Source organism: Hemiscyllium ocellatum, chromosome 31, assembly GCF_020745735.1.
Source record: "Hemiscyllium ocellatum isolate sHemOce1 chromosome 31, sHemOce1.pat.X.cur, whole genome shotgun sequence".
Lineage (NCBI taxonomy): Eukaryota > Metazoa > Chordata > Chondrichthyes > Orectolobiformes > Hemiscylliidae > Hemiscyllium > Hemiscyllium ocellatum.
In genome coordinates this window covers 34704542-34725296 of record NC_083431.1, presented here as the reverse complement: position 1 = coordinate 34725296, position 20755 = coordinate 34704542, and the positions used below count along the sequence as shown (strand labels likewise).

The window sequence follows — 20755 nt, the reverse complement described above, 5'->3', positions numbered from 1 at the left end:
AGGGGTAAAGGAGCTATAGGCTCTAAGATAATATCAATGGGTTGGTCAGGTGGGTATGAAATTGTTAGATGAATTTCAAAGAGGAGAAGCATGAGCTAAGGCATATAGAGGTAGACAAACAAGACAAGAGAATTCGCAATAGCTGGTATACTCTGAGTAGTACAGAGGAAGAGACGGTCATTGGGGTTTATGTCAACAGATTCCTGAATAGCAGGACAAGAATGTATGCAAACGTGTACTGACAGGCTCCTGAGCTAATCTAAAACTACTGTCAAATCTTAAATTCAGCAAGTTCCAATCCCTGAATACCAATGTACTCTCTGAACTGTTTTGACTCCTATTCAAGCAATGTCTTCACCTTAAAATTATTATCCTCATTTTCAGATCCCTCCACAATCTCACCTCAACCACCACATCCCCTCCCTCCATCTCTGTAATTCCCTCCAGCCTCACAAACCTTTGAGATATCTGTGCTTCTCTAATTCTGGTCACTTGTGCATTTCCAATTATAATTTTTCTTCCATCAGAGATTGTGCCTTCAGTTACCCAAGCCCCAAGTTTTGAATTCTCTCCCTATTACTCTCTACCTCATTTGCCTCCTTTAAGACACTCTTTAAAATCTATTGTCATACTTGTCTTGCTATTCAGGAATCTGTTGACAAAAACCCCAATGACTGTCTCTTCCTCTGTGCTGCTCAGAGTATACCAGCTATTGCGAATTCTCTTGTCTTGTTTGTCTACCTCTATATGCCTTTGCTCATGCTTCTCCTGTTTGAAATTCATCTAACAATTTCATACCCACCTGACCAACCCATTGATATTGTCTTAGAGCCTATAGCTCCTTTACCACTACAAATCACAAAAATTCATGTTACTTGCAGTTTTTCTAATCATGCCACAATATTTTGTTCTTAGTCATTGATAAATATCAGGAAGAGCAAACAATCCTTTAATGAGTCCTCCAGAAGTCCACCCGAAACTGTCTACCAGGCACATCACACATTGTTTCCTGCCACTCAGCCAGTTTTAGATCTAACTTGCAATTTGCCAATTGGTTATATGAGATTATGATTATCTGACCAATCTGCCATGTGGAATCTATTCAAATGTATTGCTAACACCTGTGGAGACTACATCAAATATGCTATATTCATTGACATTCTTTTGTTGCCTCAAAAGATTCAATTACATTAGTCAGATATGATCTTCCTTCATAATACTCATAGAGTTATAGAGATGTAAAGCATGGAAACGGACTCTTCAGTCCAAGCCGTCCATGCCGACCAGATATCCCAACCCAATCTAGTCCCACCTGCCAGCACCTGGCCCATATCCCTCCAAACCCTTCCTATTCATATACCCATCCAAATGCCTCTTAAATGTTGCAATTGTATCAGCCTCCACCACTTCCTCTGGCAGCTCATTCCATACACATACCACCCTCTGTGTGAAAAGGTTGCCCCTTAGGTCTGTCTCTTTTATATCTTTCCCCTCTCACCCTAGACCTATGCCCTCTAATTCTGGACTCCCTGACCCCTGGGAAAAGACTTTGCCTATTTGCCCTATCCATGTCCCTCATAATTTTGTAAACCTCTATAAGGTTACCCATCAGCCTCCGACGCTCCAGGGAAAATAGCCCCAGCCTGTTCAGCCTCTCCCCAAAGCTCATATCCTCTAACCCTGGCAACATCCTTGTAAATCTATTCTCAAAGTCCTCGATTGATTCCTGCTTATCCAAATGATCACTTCTATTATCTCTCAAAGCTTTTTCCAATAATTTATTTACTAATGAATATAGGTTGACTGCTGTTTAATTACTCAATTTACTTCTGCCAAATCATATTTTAGCTTAGTAACCTCACCTTTCCTCCAATTTAAAACATTTTCTCCTGTTTTGACATTATCCTTTGCATAACTACTCTAACTCTGAGTTACAATCAATACAACAAAAATGTCCTTCCACCAATGTACCTTCTGCCTGCCCAAATTTATCTCCTAAAACTAAATTTAAAACTGTCCCTTCTTTTGCTAAGTTTACAATGTGCTGGCTAAACCAGATTTTTTCAATATGTTTTAAGGATTTTATGCCCAAATTGTATCTATCCCAGTTGATATCCCCTAGTATTGCTGCCCTATTAGTTCTTACCATAGCAGTTCACCCATATGTTTGTTGTTCTATCTCCCTCTGACTGTTTGGATGTCTACAGTATGTGTCTATATGGGTTGTGATATGATTACCCTGATTTTCCCTCTTCAGATCACCTTATTCAACTCATTTAATGTCCCTTCTTGCACAATATCTAAAATTATTTCCTGAGCTCATTTTGTAACCCCATCTGGGCGGCACAGTGGCACAGTGGTTAGCACTGCTGCCTCACAGTGCCAGAGGCCCGGGTTCTATTCCCGCCTCAGGCGACTGTCTGTGTGGAGTTTGCACGTTCTCCCCGGGTCTGCGTGGGTTTCCTCCGGGTGCTCCGGTTTCCTCCCACTGTCCAAAGATGGTCAAGTGAATTGGCCATGTTAAATTGCCCATAGTGTTAGGTAAGGGGTAAATGTAGGGGTATGGGTGGGTTGCGCTTGGCGGGTCGGTGTGGACTTGTTGGGCCGAAGGGCCTGTTTCCACACTGTAAGTAATCTAATCTTCTCCCTATCCTGTCTGAAAATCTAATATTCAGGAATGTTGAGCTGCTATTCCTGTCCTATCTGGGTGCATGCTTCAGTAATTGCTGCAATAACAGTAGTTTAGTTGGAATCATGGACAAATAATCCAGAGGTCCAGACTAATGTTCCAATAAAGGCTTACACATCGTAATGCCACCATGGTAACTGGTGGATTTTAGTTCAGTTAGCTAAATAGGGGTCAGTAAGGATCATTATGATCTATCATTGATTGCTGTAAAACCATCTGACAAGGGAAATCTGTTGTTTTTACTTGGTTTGGCCTCCTGTGATTCCAGACCACAACAATGAGTGATTCTCAAGAACACATCCACTGCCTTAGTAAACTCCTTATTCTGAAGTATATGTTACTAATCACTGAACAACTCCCATGTTTTCTATTCTCTCAGCCTTTGCTTCACTGGCCTCTCATATTGGTTTACTTAAATGCACAGCACATCAGAATCAAAGAACACAGCAGGAATAGGCAATTCAGCCCCTTGAGCCTGCTGCACTATTCATAGCTGATCACGTCTCAGCCTTAACTCTACTTTCTTGCCCACTCTCCACAACCCTTCAACCCAATACTGATGAAAAATCTGTCGATCTCCTCCTTAAGTTGACTCAATGTCCAGCACATACTTACACTCTGGGATATTTCCAGCTTTGCTTCTAGTTCTTCTGAATCTACACACAGGTCCCAGCCCACCAAGCTCAATCAAACTCTTCCTGTAGGTGCTAGCAAACTGGTCTGACATGGTTAAAAATCACACAACACAAGGTTTTAGTCCAACAGGTTTAATTGGAAGCAAACTAGCTTTCGGAGCGACGCTCCTTCGTCGCTTCGAAAGCTAGTGTGCTTCCATTTAAACCTGTTGGACTATAACCTGGTGTTGTGTGATTTTTAACTTTGTACACCCCAGTCCAACACCGGCATCTCCAAATCATGATCTGACAAGATGTATGTTTCAGCCCCCTTTGAGTACAGGTTCTGTCTCCCTTGCAATGTCCCAGGAATCTTAAACAACCCTTCTGCACCACCTCCACAGCCACACATTCAACTGCACTGCCCACTAATGTCTGTATTCACCAGCATATTACACCTGGATTTATTTGCAGATTTCAGGATTTGAGATTTGAAAACTTTTGAGGTCCTATTTTCTAAATCCTTTCCCAGCTCTTTAAAATCTACCTCGAGGACTTCATCTTTCCAGCCATGCCCCTCGCTCGTACTGAAACATCGATGTACTTATTTCACTATAATTTTCGCTTTATGTTAGTTTGACCATGTACTGCGGTTTTCGCGTTTTGTCGGTTCCGCCGTTAATCTCATGTGCTGTATAAATTTCACCTTGTGTTCAATTCATCGTCTGCTGTACTTATTTTCAACTATTAATCTCATTGTGTGTTAATTTTACAGTGTTTCACTGTCAATTCCACCATGTGTCGCTTTAATTGCGCTGTTAATTCCATCGTGTGTTGTGTTAATTTCACAATGTGTTGTGGTTATTTTCAACCTGTGTTAATGTCACTTTTTCACCATGTGCTCCGTGTGAATCCATTTCTCGTTCTGTAAGTTGCAGCATCCTGTGTCAGTTTTCGATGTAGGGGGGTGTGGGATGTAATGATTTTTTTATATATCTCTCTCTTTCTGGTTTCATTCCCCTGTGAGCGGGAGTGAGCTGATCGGAGCTCCGCCCCGACATGCGCTCTGCCGGCAGCTGGCAGTGTTTGGAGCCGCCTCTCTCGCCTGGTGAGTGGGGGAGAGAAGCCGCAGAGCCCGGCATTGCCATCCTCCTCCTGCTGCTGCTACTGTGTGTGGACGGTCCGCGCAGAGACACTCCGAGCCGAGATGAAGGATCGTACCCAGGAGCTGCGGGCTGTGAGTATCCCCAAGCCTGCTGGAGAGGAGGATGCTGAGTGTGTGTGTGTGTGTGTCTAACGGGGCTTTGGGGAGGTGCCCTGGCTGCGGGGCTTTTTTGATGAGCTGCTGCAGTCCGGGGTAAAGCATCCGGTTTGGTATCGCCCTGGACACATCGCTTTGCAAAGCCGTGCTGTGGGCAGAGGGAGCCCAGGAGGAGGGGGGAATGGAGCCGAACTTTCACCGCAGCCCTGCACATCACAGGCTTGAGACTGGTCTGCCCCAGGGATCGTGAAGCTTCACCCGATCTCTGTCTGTGTGTGTGTGTGTATGTATGAGAGAGAGAGAGCCGTGCCCGCAGCCTCACTCAGAGCAGAGGTCCCTGAGTACTGGCGTTGGCCAGTGCTGTGCTCTCTGGCTCTGAGTCACATAGGGGGCTGCAGGTAAAAGCCTGTGATTGATCGTTCTCGCTTCTGAGCCGGGTCGTCGGGTGAATATTGAGCAGCTAACCCCTCCATTCCTCAGTCTCTTTCCTCCACCCGCCCGCAGACTGGCGAGTGTTGCTGCAGTTTAATCAGATTGTCTTGCAGCTCGACGCTCGGTCCAGCACCACCAGCCCACTCCCCCTTCCCCAAAAAAAAACCCTACAGGCGGGGAGTCAGAACCGGCCGTCTTCCCCAACCCCTCCTCCTCACAGTAGCCGGCTCTATGGAGCACATCTGGACCAAGACGTGAATCTAGTTCAAGAGAATGGAGCCCGGTCTGGGGAGTTACACATGCAGCCACCCACACAGCTTTCACCTGATGGTTTCACCCTCGCTGTCAGTTAGTCTCCGTGACCCGTGAAATCACATTGATTCTAAGTGTTTGATTTGGAAAGACAGTCACAGAAACAAGTCGTGTAGACGCCTCTTCGATTGCTAGATCTCTTTTTACCTCCCCCCCTTTTGAAAAACAGCATTAATATTTTGGTTTGAGCCCCTCTCTGTTTCTCCAGTATCCGAACCCTCTCTTGCTCCTATCCAGGACGTACATGGTTGATACATGTGTGTGTGGGTGATGGAATATTTAATGGTGGGCTCCTTCCATGAATAGCAAGTGGAAGTGCACATTTAAAAATAAAATCCATCTCATTCGCAGGGAACACAGTTTGTAATTGGAACAGCTCTCTGGTCTGGAGCAGCCAGGAACTGTGTGGCACTGCTTTATCTGACATCCATCAACCACTGATATAGTGCTACCTTGGGAAGGGGCTCAATAAGATTAGATAAATTAAATGCTTAGGGGAGTTTAGGAGATCTTGTGACAGGCCTCTTGTTGGATCAATGTGTATCAATAGGAGATGGTCTCGGGCTTCAGCAGGCCTGAAAATGCCCACATGCAGTCCAGTGGCAGTAACACCAGCTTCATTGCTGGGTCACCACAATGTCCTGTGCAGGCCACTACAGGACCCTCTGCAGAAAAGAGTAAACTGTCAGGCAAACAAAAAATTGAAGTGTGTGAAAATTAGCCATGGATGCAATTGGTATCTAAATCAATGGCGTCAATTGGCTCAATGGTCATCCTCAATGACTATCCCTATGCGGAAATCACTTCAGAGTAGGATATATGGGCAAAAATAACAGGTGAAGTTGCAAAATCATACCCCTTGAAGACTTACTGCACTGTGCATTGTCACCAAATAAAATTTTGCCGCTTGGAATATGCTGTCTAGTTTGTCATTCTTTTATGCTGCAAACAGTCAGTGATAGATCAATTCAAACATTCAGTTCTTAGGCAAAACTAAACATGTAAAGGAACCAGCAGATTGCTGATTGTAAATCTGTCCAATGGGAAATGATACTGAATAATTACAGAGTAGATAAGAAGTTATGGGAAATGAATTGTCCTTTGCAGCAGTGACTCATCAGCTGCTATTGGCTCCTATTGACCTCCTGTCTTTCCTTGCCATTGGCATCAATATAAAGCATACTGTTCAGTTTTGCCCGCTGTGTTATGACATATTATGGTCCCCATTCGGAAATACAAACAAATGAACTGGAAATATATAGCATCTGTGGAGAGAGAATCAGAGTTAATGTTTCAGGTGGCTGACTTTTCATTAGGACAATTCTCAGGAAACACCATCAACCTGAAATGTTAACTGTGTTTCACATTGCAGAGATGCTGCTTGGTTTGCTGGATGTTTCTATACTTTTGTATGTTTCAATTTCAGACTTCCAGCTCCTGCAGTATTTTGTTTTAGCAAACATGCAAATTGATTTTTGCAATCTTCATTGTGAGGCTCTGGTATGTTTCTGAGCATTGTTGCATCTGATCTTTGCCAGGGTACAGAATTCTGTAATGATGTCTCTTGCCATTATTGACAACATGGTTGAGGACTTAGCCAGCCAATCTGCCCTGTTTGATAATTTCATTCTAATCCAAAAATGTGTATCCCCTAACATAGGTATGATGACTTATAAAACTTAATTGCTGTTCTATATTCTATTCAATTCTACTCAATATATGATCTACATTCAGTAATCTGTACTGTTTTCTGCACTCACCATGCATGGTTAATGTCACTGAAATTCTTTCCCTTCCTATTTCGAGATGTCCTCTAGTTGTTACTGCGAACATAACTGGTTAGTTGTGCACCGTTAATGTGCTTTAAATAAAATAGCTGTGCAGTAAAACTGTAGCTACATCTGCTGAAGTGAATATGGGCGGATGAGTGATGAAACAGACTTCAGTTACTGGCTGCTTGTACATTAGAATGGCATCGTGACTGTTTCCTATGGTACGGGTACATCAGTGTTTTTTTTAATTGTAACAATTGGAACTAGTGATGGCCTTCACTGCTGCTGGTAATGTAGTGTGAATGGTTCACTGTTCTGGCATGTCATGGAGCAAATGTGCATGTTATTCATAGTCTTCACTGGACGCTGAATCTGCTCTTACATTGTTCCTTCCTGAGAATCAGGTAAACATATGCCCTGTGTTTTATCCAAAGGGTGGTTTGTTCTGACCATGGAACCTCTTACAAAAACAATTCAAACAATTTTTCCCAGACTGGTGTAAAGCCTTCTGGTGTAGAATTTTACCCGTAATCATCCCAAATAGTGTCTCACTCTCCTAATAAATAATATAATTTTACTTTCTTGGTCATTGCCCCCATTGTCAGTGTATACCTCCACCCTGGCTGTATGGCAGCGATGCTCAAACCAACTAGCAGCCTCTTTTCATGCTGTATAAATTGGTGTGCTTCTTTTCATGTTTGTTTCTTGCATCCTAGTTCTGACAAGTGCAACATAAAAAGAACTATAACATCTTATCTCCTTTTAGACATGTCTAAGTTGTAAAACAAAATTATAATTTGTGTTCTCACACTTTAACAGCAGCCATGAAAGTGATTAGTGAACCAATGTCCCTTTGAGAAGGAAAGCTGCTGTCCTACAGGTCTAGCCTGCATGTGTCTCCAGACACATGCTCCTGACATGACTATTAATGTCCTGAGGGCAACTCAATGACTGGGCTGAATTACTGCCTCACTAATACTATCCTTTGAATAAAACCTATGAATAATCAGAGAGTCAGAATGGCAGTGATTATGTATTTTCATTATGTACCAGCAGTGACAAAAGACCTTAAGTGTATTACATCAGGACTCGGCTCTTTATTCAGTGGGAAAATTGTCAACAATCATTTAAGAACTATTGGCAGCAAAGAACAAACATGAAGTAATTGGTTCTACAGACAGTAAATGCTGCTGGTTGGGATGCTGCCAGTCCCTTGTGATATGTGAAGCAGGTGTTGCAGTTACTATTGGGTGTTTTATGTAACGTGGTTTATTGTTTAGCTTTCTAAAAATGTTTTCATCATGAGAAATGTCTTAAGATTGATGGTGATGGTAAAACTGGAATGTAACTGTTTAAGTCTGAAATCATTTTCGAGGAAGCAGAACTGTTGAATCAAAATGAAGGTAAAGCAGTACATGCATTACAGTTCTGACGTGCAATGGGTAATTCTGGCATGCAATGCTCAGACAACAATTTTACCAATTGGAGAAAGAACATAAACAATAGGTACAGGAATAGGCCATTCAGCTGTTCGAGCTTGCTCTGCCATTGTACAATCTTGGCTGATGTTCTACCTCCACTGCAACTTCTTGAACTATCACTATATCTCGCATTTTTTTTTGTAGTATTCAAAAGCTATGGAACTCTGTCTTACATTCACTGGGGCAAAGATATCTGGGGCAAAGAATTCTAAAGATGCACAAACTTGTTGAGTAAAGAATTTTCTATTCATGGTCTTACGTGGAAAACCAACAAATTTGGAAACTGTGACCTCTTGTTCCAAACTTCCCAGCCAGGGGAAACATCCCTCCAGCAACAATTCTGTTAAACCCTTTGAGTTTTTCATGTTTCAATGGGATCACTTATTTTTTCTAAATTCTAGCAAATAGAGACCAAGCATATTAAATCTCTGTTCACAGGATTATCCCTTCATCAGGGCTGACTTTTATTTAATGTTTCCTTTTATGATTTCTCGAGGACTACTTTCTGATGTTCAGGTGTGTGTTTTTGGTTTTCAACCTTTCTCAGTCTCACTGACTCATTCATTATGCAATGCAGTTACTTTGTAACAATACTTTCTGAATTTGCTTTGAAAAATGGGGCATTTGGACTATAGAAGTAGATTTAGGAGAATTTATCAGTAACCTTAAGAAGCATCACGGACAAAAGTTAAAGCTCAACACACAAGAAATGCATTATTTTCCTAGCCACGGCGCTATTTAAATTGGATAAATCAACATACACAAGGCAGCAACAAATGTAAATTTTTAACAAAAATTATCAGACACTTCTATATGCAAAAAGCCATCACACCAAACACTTTCTGCAGAATAGTGTGGTCACAGCTAAACAGTTGAATGTTTGCCTTCAACAGAGTCGCCTCACATAATTCATAATACATAAGATGTTGAGATTTGATAACAACATAGTCATATGGCATGGAAACAGACCCTTCAGTCCAACCAATCCATGCCAAACAGAATGCCAAGCTAAACTATATCGACTTACTTACAATGTTCATTGCAAGACCATCCATTACATTTCTTCTCAATGTAGCATCTCCTAAACACTTGAATCTGGAGGTTCCACAATAATTTGCATGGAATTCATTGCTTCAATCCGCTTTTTCAGGGGTAGCTTTTTTGAAAAGTAAAGAATTGTTTTCCCCTCTGACCAGCCTCTCTGTCCCCTTTCAGACTTGTGCCAATCTTTCCAGCTCTTCACTTTCCCTTAACAGCACCTCTTCTTCTTTGCAATCCCTCAGTCTCCACTTTGAATCTTCCCTCCTTCCCATTTCACAATCTCACTTTCCGTCCAAGTCCCCAGTCATGTACTCCAAGCCTTGGCCTCACCTGTCTTGCTCTCTGATCTTGCACCTTGGCTTCACTCATCTCTCTCCCTGGATGCACTGTTAGGCCCAGCAGCCTCACTTTCAATTCCCCCAGTGACCTCTGACTGCAGCCTCCCATCTTGTTGTTCCAATCACAAGCTTCTTCTCCCTTACATTTCCTGCTGGAAAAGGCACAGAGAAGGAATGACTAGCCTGTGATTGGGAGAACAGCAACAATAATTGATGCCCTTTCAAGTCACAGGAGTGATTATTGCAAATTAGTCACTCCTTTAAATGAATTTTCCCAAGATTTCCCCAATGGGATTTCTGGGTGAATTCAAATGCCACACATGTGAGATTTGAGCATTGCTAGAAATTAGTGAACTTACAAGTTTCTCTTTTCAATGCAAGTAAAGCCTTTCTTCGGTAATCCTCTATGTGTAGCCTTTCTAAGACTCTTCGCAATTTTACCAGGATTTCCCTATTCTCACATTCCCTAACTTTGCAATAAAAGGTAACATAGCATTTGTTGTCTTAATTTCTTGCTGTGTATGCATGTTAGTTTTCTGTGTTTCAAATAGAAGGACATCCAGATCCCGTAGACCTGGTTTGTTTCCTAGTCTGTCACTGTTTTAAAAAAAATCATTTTGTCTGTTTTTCCCTTTCAAAATAAATAATTTCATAATTCTAACATGTTATTCCAACTGTCATGTTCTTGCCCTCAAACCCAAGTCATCTGCATCCTTTGGTAGCCTCATTCTTTCTCCTCAGAGATTACTTTCCCATTTAATCTTGTCAGGAAACTTGGATACGTTACACTTGGTGCTCTCATTTAAGTCATTCATACCATTTGTAAATAACTGAAGCCCAAGCCTGACCTTACAATAATCTATAATTACAGCCAGCCAACTTAAAATTGCCCTGCTTTCAGCTTTCTATTCTTTAAACAATTTTCAATCCGTGATCTTGTATTGCCGCCAAACCCATGAACTCTAATTTAGTATAATAAACCCCATATGTGGCATTTTATCAATGTTTTTGAAGAGATAAATTTGACTTGACCATTATTAAGGTTATCCCTTTTCCACCTGGCTGGTTACTTCCTCAGAAAACTCAGCAGATTTGATTTATTTTTTTATAAACTGCTATTGATTTTGCCTAATTATAATTTTTCAAGTATCCTGTACTATATCCCAAATAATAGATTTATGTGTTATCTTTGTAACTGGTGTAAAAGGGAATGAGACGTCAACTTTTGTGGGCACATGCGAGAGAGCTAACTCTCTCATTTATCCAGTGATTGTTGTTAACAAAATTCTATCTAACAGAATTGTATTGTGTGTCTTTAGCTCAGCAACACTTCCCACTGTGAATGGGGAGGGAGATGATGGAATTTTATCACTGATTATAGAATGTGCCACCAGACAAAAGGAACTAAATGTGCCTACTCCCTGCCAACTTCATTTACCACAGATAATGATGACCTGTTTAGTTACAGCAGATAAGCTCTCAACACATTCTGGTATTTAACCCTGTACTTGCTGGACTCTTATTTTAAGTTATAACTTCAGTTACATTTGGTCTGAAGTAGGAAACAGCTTGGAGGAAGGATGTTTGACAAACAGTAATAGGAGTTACTCGGCCAGCTCTTTGAACAGGGCAGTCAAGTCTTTCCTCATTTCTTTAATGGCTCCAGAGGTAAATTTCTGTACATTTCTGTGGTTTGATATTTTGAGTGAGACGCTATGTGTTATTTCCAAATGAACAGCATTGACTCATGTGCAATATTTCACTGTACCATTATCCAAGGCGAGTATGCCATCCCACTTGGGAATGTAAATACACCAGATTCTGTCCTAAATATCTTGGGGAAGGCAGTGGCATTTTTTTTATTTTTTAAATAAAAATAATTCTATCCAATTGAAGAATATTTCTATGCATATTTGACTCTGCAGTCTACCTATCCCACTACCTATCTGTGTTCCTCTGTTAGATTTTGTTTTGTTGATGTTGACCCCAATTTTCCACTTAGTTAACAGAAGATTTCTTGTAACAAGTTGTGCCCCAAACCAAGGCTGCCACTGGAAATGATGTACCAATTAGTTGGGTACAAAAACCTGTAGTTGATTTTTAACTCATCAGGGTCTGAATTCAATTTAGTAAATTTGGAACTCCATCCTTATTTAATTCATTATATTATAACCAGAAGTTAAAACTCACACAACACCAGGTTTAGTTGGAAGTACTAGCTTTCAAAGCGCTGCTCCTTCATCAGGTAGCTGTGGATCAGAATCATAAGACACAAAATTTATAGCAAAAGATCTGAGTGTCACACAACTGATAAGATATATTGACCAAACCTAGATTGTTGTTAAGTCTTTCATCTTTTAGAATGGGTTGCAGGTTTCAGTTCATTAATGTGCAAATCCCAGAATCTCTTTTAAGCACCTTCGCATCATCACATGTAACGAGAAGAAAATGATTAAATGAGCTTTCATAGTTTGAAGAAGTAAAATGGTCTTAGAAGAAGCAGTAAAAATTGAGTTTCAGTGCATTTAATCGAAACAGAAGGTCACACAATACTGTCATTAATTATGATCTGTATGATGAGGTTCCAATCCCAATCATGCAACCATATGGAGGCTCAACAAAAAGGTTGTACACAGATTCAAAGGGCACCAGGAAATACCCTATACTTGTTAGACACATTGTTATTAGAGTAACATTGACAGAGGATGAGGAAGAGTCCCTATCTATTCTTGCAGTCAATAGTTTAAAGTAGAGCAACATTGAAACCCTGCTTACACTTGCTTTGGTGTGTGGTCGGCTCAGCTGAGTGGATGGCTATTTTGTGATGCAGAGTAAAACCAACAGCATGGGTTCTCAAACCAGCTGAGGTCACCATAAAGGTCCGATTTTGTCAACCATGCCCCTTGCCTGAGGCATGGTGACCCTGAGGTAAACTCACCATTAGTCATCTCTCTCTTTAATGAAAGAGCAGATTATGGCAAATGGCACTTTTCTGTTCTACACCATAAGAACCCTCCTCCCTTCCATTAGATTAGATTAGATTCCCTCCAGTGTAGAAACAGGCCCTTCAGCCCAAAAAGTCCACACCGACCCTCCAAAGAGTAACCCATCCAGATCCATTTCCCTCTGACTAATGCACCTAACACAATGGGCAATTTAGCACAGCCAATGCGCCTGACGTGCACATCTTTGGACTGTGGGAGGAAACTGGAGCACCTGGAGGAAACCCACATAGATAAGGGGAGAAAATGCAAACTGCGCACAGACAGTCGTCAGAGGTTGGAATTGAACCTGGGACCCTGGTGCTGTGAGGCAGCAGTGCTAACCACTGAGCCATTGTACAGCCCCAAGTTAGGGTTGAGGCTACCTTCTTAAAACATTGAGGGGTCTGGTGTGGTCCATAACAATCTCAACATTTAACTGTAAATTTACTGTTCAATTTCTAATTAGCAGGGAGTTTATGGAATTATTAAGATCTTTGTGGGGAATTAGAAAACCATTGTCTTTGACATGCTATTGTACATTATTTGTTTTATTTCAAATATAACTTATTCATAAAAATATCTCAATATACATACTTTTTTTTAGATTACTTACAGTGTGGAAACAGGCCCTTCGGCCCAACAAGTCCACACCGACCCGCCGAAGCGCAACCAACCAAGACCCATTCCCCTACACTTACCTCTTCACCTAACACTAGGGGCAATTTAGCATGGCCAATTCACCTAACCTGCCCATTTTTGGACTGTGGGAGGAAACCGAAGGAAACCCACGCAGACATGGGGAGAATGTGCAAACTCCACACAGTCAGCCGCCTGAGGCGGGAATTGAACCCGGGCCTCTGGTGCTGTGAGGCAGCAGTGCTAACCAATGTGCTGCCCACTTACTAGAACATTTTGATTCTGTACCGTCTTTATGTATTGAAGAACAAACAAACCCAAGACATTTCTCACATAAATAAGACTGTATTTACAAACATTTGAGGCAGTGGGCAGGTCTGATAACCTGGATGCCCAGCAACTTGGTGAAAAGAGCTCTTTGATCTGTTGAAACATGTTGGTCTTCCAGTGCTCAGAGTTGACCTTGACTAAGTGTTGCAGACTGACACATTCTAAGGTCCAGGACTACATGCTGAGGGATGTATGAAAGGTTAGGATATCTACCGCTGTGGCACAGTGAGGAAACATCATTGTCTAACGTCTTTCTACTGAAGTGTAATTGGGGTGAGTTTAGTTACCGGACCCTCCTTAGACAGTGGTCTTTCTCCACTGCACCTTGGTGGCATTTACGCCTTGCCTTCGTACATCCCTAAGCATAGAGTCCTGGACCTTAGAATGTGCCAGGCTGCAGCAAAGGTCCAGGACTCTATGCTGAGGGATGTACGAAGGCAAGGGGTAAATACCACCAAGGTGCAGTGGAGAAAGACCACTGTCTAAGGAGGGTCCGGTAACTAAACTCACCCCAATTACAGTTCAGTAGAAAGACGTTAGACAATGATCTTTCCTCACTGCGCCACAGCGATAGATACCCTAACCTTTCATACATCCCTCAGCATGTAGTCCTGGACCTTAGAATGTGTCAGTCTGCAACACTTAGTCAAGGTCAATTTATTGCACTGGAAGACCGTCAAGGTTCAAGCAGATCAAACAGCATTTTTCACCAAGTCTTGGTGTGCGTCTCAGGGAATAGACTGTAAAGCACAGAGTCCTGCGTCTGGATTGCGTGATGAAGCTTGGAATGAACCTCGACAAAAAAAAACCCTGCATCTCTATCCAGACTTCATTTGCAAAGGCACATTCCAGCAGGAGATGTGTGACAATCTCTATGATAAGACTGCAGCTTAAACCGTTTTGGTCGAAGAACCCCTTTCCAAATGGTTAGAAACTATCGCCCTCCCCATTATATTATGCTTTCTAATACTCAGGATTCAAATGTCTGGCTTACAAAGGGTGATTTATTATTGCTTTGAAGAAAACAAGGAATGTGGGTGTGCTGCTTCTCAATGAAAGGTTTGTTGAGTTTTGTGTCCTCCCCTCTGGATGACCCATTCAGCCAGTCCACTCTGATAGAATTGTGGCAGTTACACCCAACATTTGCTTCCAGCCCCATTTCACATTATTTTGTGGTCCCACAGGAATGATTGTTATACCTAGTTTGTGTACTAGTATAATAAGACATTGAAATGGAAATTGCTTTTTAGTTTATAGGAACAGCAATTGACATATGTATTGACTGAGTGTAATCTGACTGAGCTGCTATTCAGAGAGTCTGACGTTAATACATCACTTTGCCAGCACAATTTAACAAATTAACTGCAGCATTTTGGAACAAGCTCTTGCAGTGCAGCGTCTTATTGTGGCTGCGATCAGTAAGTTCAATTGGAGGTTCAATTACTGTCTGCCTTATCTGTACCCTGTCTGAATCTCTTTATTGCCCCTATCATAGCACAGAACTGAGTAAACCCCAGATCAGCATTCATCACTTAATCCTGATTTAACTCAGTAAGCTTTTTGCTTTCTATATGCAGTAATCACAAGTGTTTTTTTCCTCAGATTCACAGGAATGGGAAAATCAAACACCTCTAAAGAAGCAGCCCCACAGTCCTCAATTTAAACACCCCCAGGCTCATTACAGCATTGATTAAGTAATACAGATCTATGTTTTCCATCAGCAATTGCAGGAAAAGTACAAAATTAATTAGGTGTAAAGAGAAATCTCTTTAGTCCACACAAAAGTATGCTATAACTCAGCCTCAGAAAATCGTCTCTATGTATCATTGTGAGAGTTCAGTATTTCACTTCAGCCTATCTTCATGTCCTTCAAATGAGATTGCCAAAATAATCCCAATTGGAAGCAAATATTAAAGAGTTTGTCCTCTGGACTAGTTGTCTCTCACATTGCACACTGCTAAATATATTGAGCCTTCCATCTTCACTCAACCTTACAACTTGGCTTGGCATTAAAACAACAATTATCATAAAATGGTACAAAATAGAATGAGACCATTTGACCCATCAAATTGATGCCAGTCCTTTTGAATGAGCTATCTAATTAATCCCAGTACTGCAGTCTGCTCTTTCCCCATAGCCCCAAAGCGTTACCCCTTCTAATTGTTTTAAAAAAACCTGTAAAAAAGCTATTATTAAATTTTCTTCCACTACCACCATCCTTTCAGACATTGAATTCATAGTTAAAAATCACACAACACCAGTTATAGTCCAACAGGTTTAATTGGAAGCACACTAGCTTTTGGAGCATCGCTCCTTCATCAGGTGGTAATGGATAAAGGAGCAATACTCCGAAAGCTAGTGTGCTTCCAATTAAACCTGTTGGACTATAACCTGGTGTTGTGTGATTTTTAGGAGAAAGTGAGGACTGCAGATGCTGGAGATCAGAGCTGAAAATGTGTTGCTGGAAAAGCGCAGCAGGTCAGGCAGCATCCCAGGGGGAGAATTGACGTTTCAGGCATGAGCCCTTCTTCAGGAATGAGGAAAGTGTGTCCAGCAGGCTAAGATAAAAGGTAGGGAGGAGGGACTTGCGGGAGGGGCATTGGGAATACGATAGGTGGAAGGAGGTTAAGGTGAGGGTGATAAGGTGAGGGTGATAGGAGTGGGGTGGGGGCGGAGAGGTCAGGAAGAAGATTGCAGGTTAGGAAGGTGGTGCTGAGTTCGAGGGTTGGGATTGAGACAAGGTGTGGGGAGGGGAAATGAGGAAACTGGAGAAATCTGAGTTCATCCCTTGTGGTTGGAGGGTTCCTAAGTGGAAGATGAGGCGCTCTTCCTCCAGCCATCGTGTTGCTATGATCTGGTGATGGAGGAATCCAAGGACCTGCATGTCCTTGGTGGAGAGGGAGGGGGAGTTGAAGTGTTGAGCCACGGGGTGGTTGGGTTGGTTGGTCGGTCCGGGTGTCCCAGAGGTGTTCGCTAAAACATTCCGCAAGTAGGCGGCCTGTCTCCCCAGTATAGAGGAGGCCACATCGGGTGCAGCGGATGCAGTGAATGACCTGTGTGGAGGTGCAGGTAAATTTGTGGCGGATATGGAAGGATCCGCCACTTTGTACACTCCAGTCCAACACCTGCATCTCCAAATCTTGAATTCATAAGCATAGCAATTTTCTGTTTCTCTTTTCTGTCCACATGATTGAAATCTTTCACCAATGCTGCAATTCTAATAAATCTTTTTGACACCCTTTTTTAAAGCCTTGGTATATTTCCTAAAATGTGATGCCCAGAGCTGAGCAGAATACTCCATTCCAGCAAAGTCCTAACCAGTGTTTTATAAAGGTTTAGCATAACTTGCTTTTTGCTACACTCTGTATGTACAAAGTGTGGAACCTAGTGTGTCTGTTTAACAGTTTCTCGACATGGTCTGCCAACTTCAAAGATTCGGTATGTAAATCCCCATTTCTCTAAGATTCCTGTATGTGAATCCCCACCACTCTTAAGATTCCTGCCCTCTTTAATTGTACTAGACTAGATCATTAGACGTACTTTAAGAGAAGATAGATAAATTATGAAATTTTGGGAGATGGAGGTTATGTGGAGCTGGCACTGAAGAAGAGGTGAGGCCTCGGCAGATCAGCCATGATGTTATTAAATGATAGTGCAGGCTTGAAGGTTTAAATGGAATATTCCTACTTTTGTTTTTATGTTTTTAGTTTATATTCCTTCTCCTCATTCTTCCTTCTAAAATTATACGCTTCACACCTTCTCTGCAATAAATCTCTTAAACTGTACATGTGCCCATTTCGCCAGATTCCTATCTCCTCCTGAAGTCTGTTACTGTTCTTTACAATGTTATTTACATTTTCAAGTCTGGATTATCTAAAAATATTAATGTTAAACCCTTTCTTCCTAAGTCTCTGTCATTAATATGTTTCGGAAACAGCAGTGTTCCTAAAACAACACAGGGAAGCATCACTTCCAGTCTGAAATACAAACTCCTACCCTCTGCATTTTGTTGCTGAGCCAGTGTTGTGTCATGTAGTCACTGCCCCTTTAATGTCACGATCTTCAATTTTGGATCCGGATTTATTGTGTGTTACTTTATCAAACAACTTTTAATGTTTCATATATACAAAACCAACAGCATTTACATCATCAGTCTTCTTTACTACTTCAGTAAAAAGCATGACCAAATTTGTCAAACATGAGTAACCTTTAACAAACTTATGCAGTCTTTTGTTTATTAATCTATATTTCAAAGTCTCAATAAACTTGTTTATGATCACTGGTTCTAAAATTTTCCTGACCATCCACATTAGGCTTATTACCGGGCAGTTGTGAAACTTAGCCCTCTCCTTTCATTAACAGATATCTAGCGTTTTTGCAATCCTGCAGGCCTCTCGGACCACTTTAGTACCTAAAAGTATGGTCAGAGCCCATGTAATTTACACTCATCCCTCAACAAGTTAGGATACATCCCTAACAAACTGAATTATTTTTCTACTTTTAGTGCTGAGAACCTTTTAAGTACCTCTTTATGTATTTTATCCTGTTCAAGTTTTTGACGTCCTCCTCTTACTGTGGCAAGGCAGTATTATCTTCGGTAGACAAAGATAATTTATTATCTCAGCCATGCTGTCTTCCTGCACAAGAAGATCTCTGTTTTGACCCCTAATCAGCCATTGTTCCATTGACTGTCCTTTTATAATACTGCTTTTAAAAAGAAGTTTGAGTTCCCTTTAATGCAGTCTGGTAATCTATCACCATGCATTCTTTTTGCCCCGGTTATTCTCTTTCTCCTCCCTACATTTTGAATTCACCTTGGGATTTCCACTGAATTACTAACCTGGGTGTTTAGCGTAAGGCTGCTATTCTTGTTTAATTTTATCTACTATATTATTAGTCATCCAGGGACTTCTAGTTTTGGATGCCGTTATTATCCGCCTCGTGGGAATCTGTCTGACTATACTTGAATCACAGTAACTCCTCTTTGAAGGCCTCCTTTCACTCAGTTACTGTTTTACTCTCTACATCTGCCTTTAAAGAGCAGGTTTAACTTGGACAAGTGTCATAAAGTACTTCAGAGGCATGAGGGAAAGTGAACATTTTGCTGAATCTCAGGAGGGTCACTGAAGACTTAGTCACAAAGATTTTATATTAGGACAGATACCTGCAAGAGGGAGATGGGGACCGAGGGAGTAGGACTAACATCAGTAAATAGTGTGAATGGTTATGAGGCTGGAGTTATACAAATGGGGAATTAGAAGGACAGTAATATAAGGCTGGGAAAAAAAAGGTCACCAAAGCAATTAAACACAAAGATGATAATGTTACATTTGACACAGTTACACTCTGAAAGCCATTGTAAATCACTGAGAATAAGGGCAGCAGGACAGTCCGTTTAACAGAGATTTGAATGTGTCGAAGATTATAGAAGGTAACCTATCGAATCTTGACACTTTAGGTTTAAAGAGGTTTGCTCCATAGGACACCAGGTGAATAGTACTACAGAACCAGATATAGTGGTCTGAAAAGTGCTACTACCCACCCATGTAGGCCAGGAAGATTTGGACTAAGGAGACTGTCATTTATTGTAAGGAAGGAGGAGAGAATTGGGAGATTTTAGCTGTCAGGATCCTAGGCGGTTTGCTAATTGAATGCCTGGTGATAGATTGAATTTTATTCAATTTCTCTGTACATAAAGAGTTCGACTTAGGTCTGTTCTGTTCAAGTGGCCCCTATCGCATCAGATCACAGTTGGGAAATGGCTCCCTTTCCTTTCTCCCACAATTACATTGATGTGTCACAAAAGACGGGTAAAAAATGAGGTCTGCAGATGCTGGAGATCACAGTTGAAAATGTGTTGCTGGTTAAAGCACAGCAGGTCAGGCAGCATCCAAGGAATAGGAAATTCGACGTTTCGGGCGGCTTATGCCCGAAACGTCGAATTTCCTATTGCAGTGTCACAAAAGACATCAAGCAACTGGGTGAGGTGAGTTGAGGGAGCACTGGCATAAGTCTGGCTGAGAGTAGATCTGAGTTGCAAAACCAATAATGTGGACTGAGAGTACATTGTAAAGCAGACAGTGAGTAGATTTGGTAGTAGGGAAGGTGATCTAATTGCAAAGCAGGAAGCAGATACGGTTGGCACCCTATATAGTGGAGAAGAGTATGAGGGGAGCTCTCCTACATTTCCTGGCGCATAAGCAATGGTGCAAAGGCCTTATCGTAAACCACCTGTGTTAAAATCAGAAGTGAGCACATTGGAAGCAGATTGAGGTTGCATTTACAAATGCTTGAATTTCTAACCCTCTGTCCTTCTTTTTCTGCAGGCTTAACATTATCCCCATTGTATTTTTAGATGAAAAAGGCATGAATAAAGAATTTAGGTGACTGAAAAATTTAAGATAGTATCAAGACAGCCAATGTGAGAGAGAAAATGTGACAATGCAAAGGAAAGGATTCTTGAGTCAAAAGCTGAGCTCAGAGTTGAACGTGCAGAACACTGAGGTTGTGAGCTGTCTCATTCACCCATTAACACTGAAGGCTGTAAGGCCGTGCAAGTACAGGTGTATGTATACTGCAGGGTACCAGGTACATACAGTGGTAATATGAGCTTAAGTTCCTGATTATCCTTACTCTGAGGCATCAAAGATTTTGTCTGTTATGAAAACATAACAGTACTGGAAAATGTATCAGTACACCCCTCAAGAGGTTGTTTCCAACTATGATTGTTAGTGCAGAGGGAAAGATCTGAGTACTCCAAGCATATCCTTGAGAAAGGATCAAAGGTAACTCATGGACTTATTAACACCTCTGCACTTGTGAACAGCATATCTGGTAGCAATCTAAGCAGGCCATGCTCTCCCTT

General features: G+C 41.5%; 1 protein-coding gene across 2 annotated transcripts in view; it reads left to right on the top strand.

The window, feature by feature from the left end:
* The first annotated feature begins 4425 nt into the window (after positions 1–4425).
* Positions 4426–20755, top strand: part of LOC132830551 (syntaxin-1A-like) — a 234073-nt gene continuing 217743 nt past the window's right edge. For both annotated transcript variants that reach the window (XM_060848334.1, XM_060848335.1), the window contains exon 1: positions 4426–4540. In XM_060848334.1, the coding sequence (XP_060704317.1) occupies positions 4511–4540 (30 nt within the window). In that variant the 5' untranslated portion in view covers positions 4426–4510. The remainder of the gene's footprint in view (positions 4541–20755) is intronic.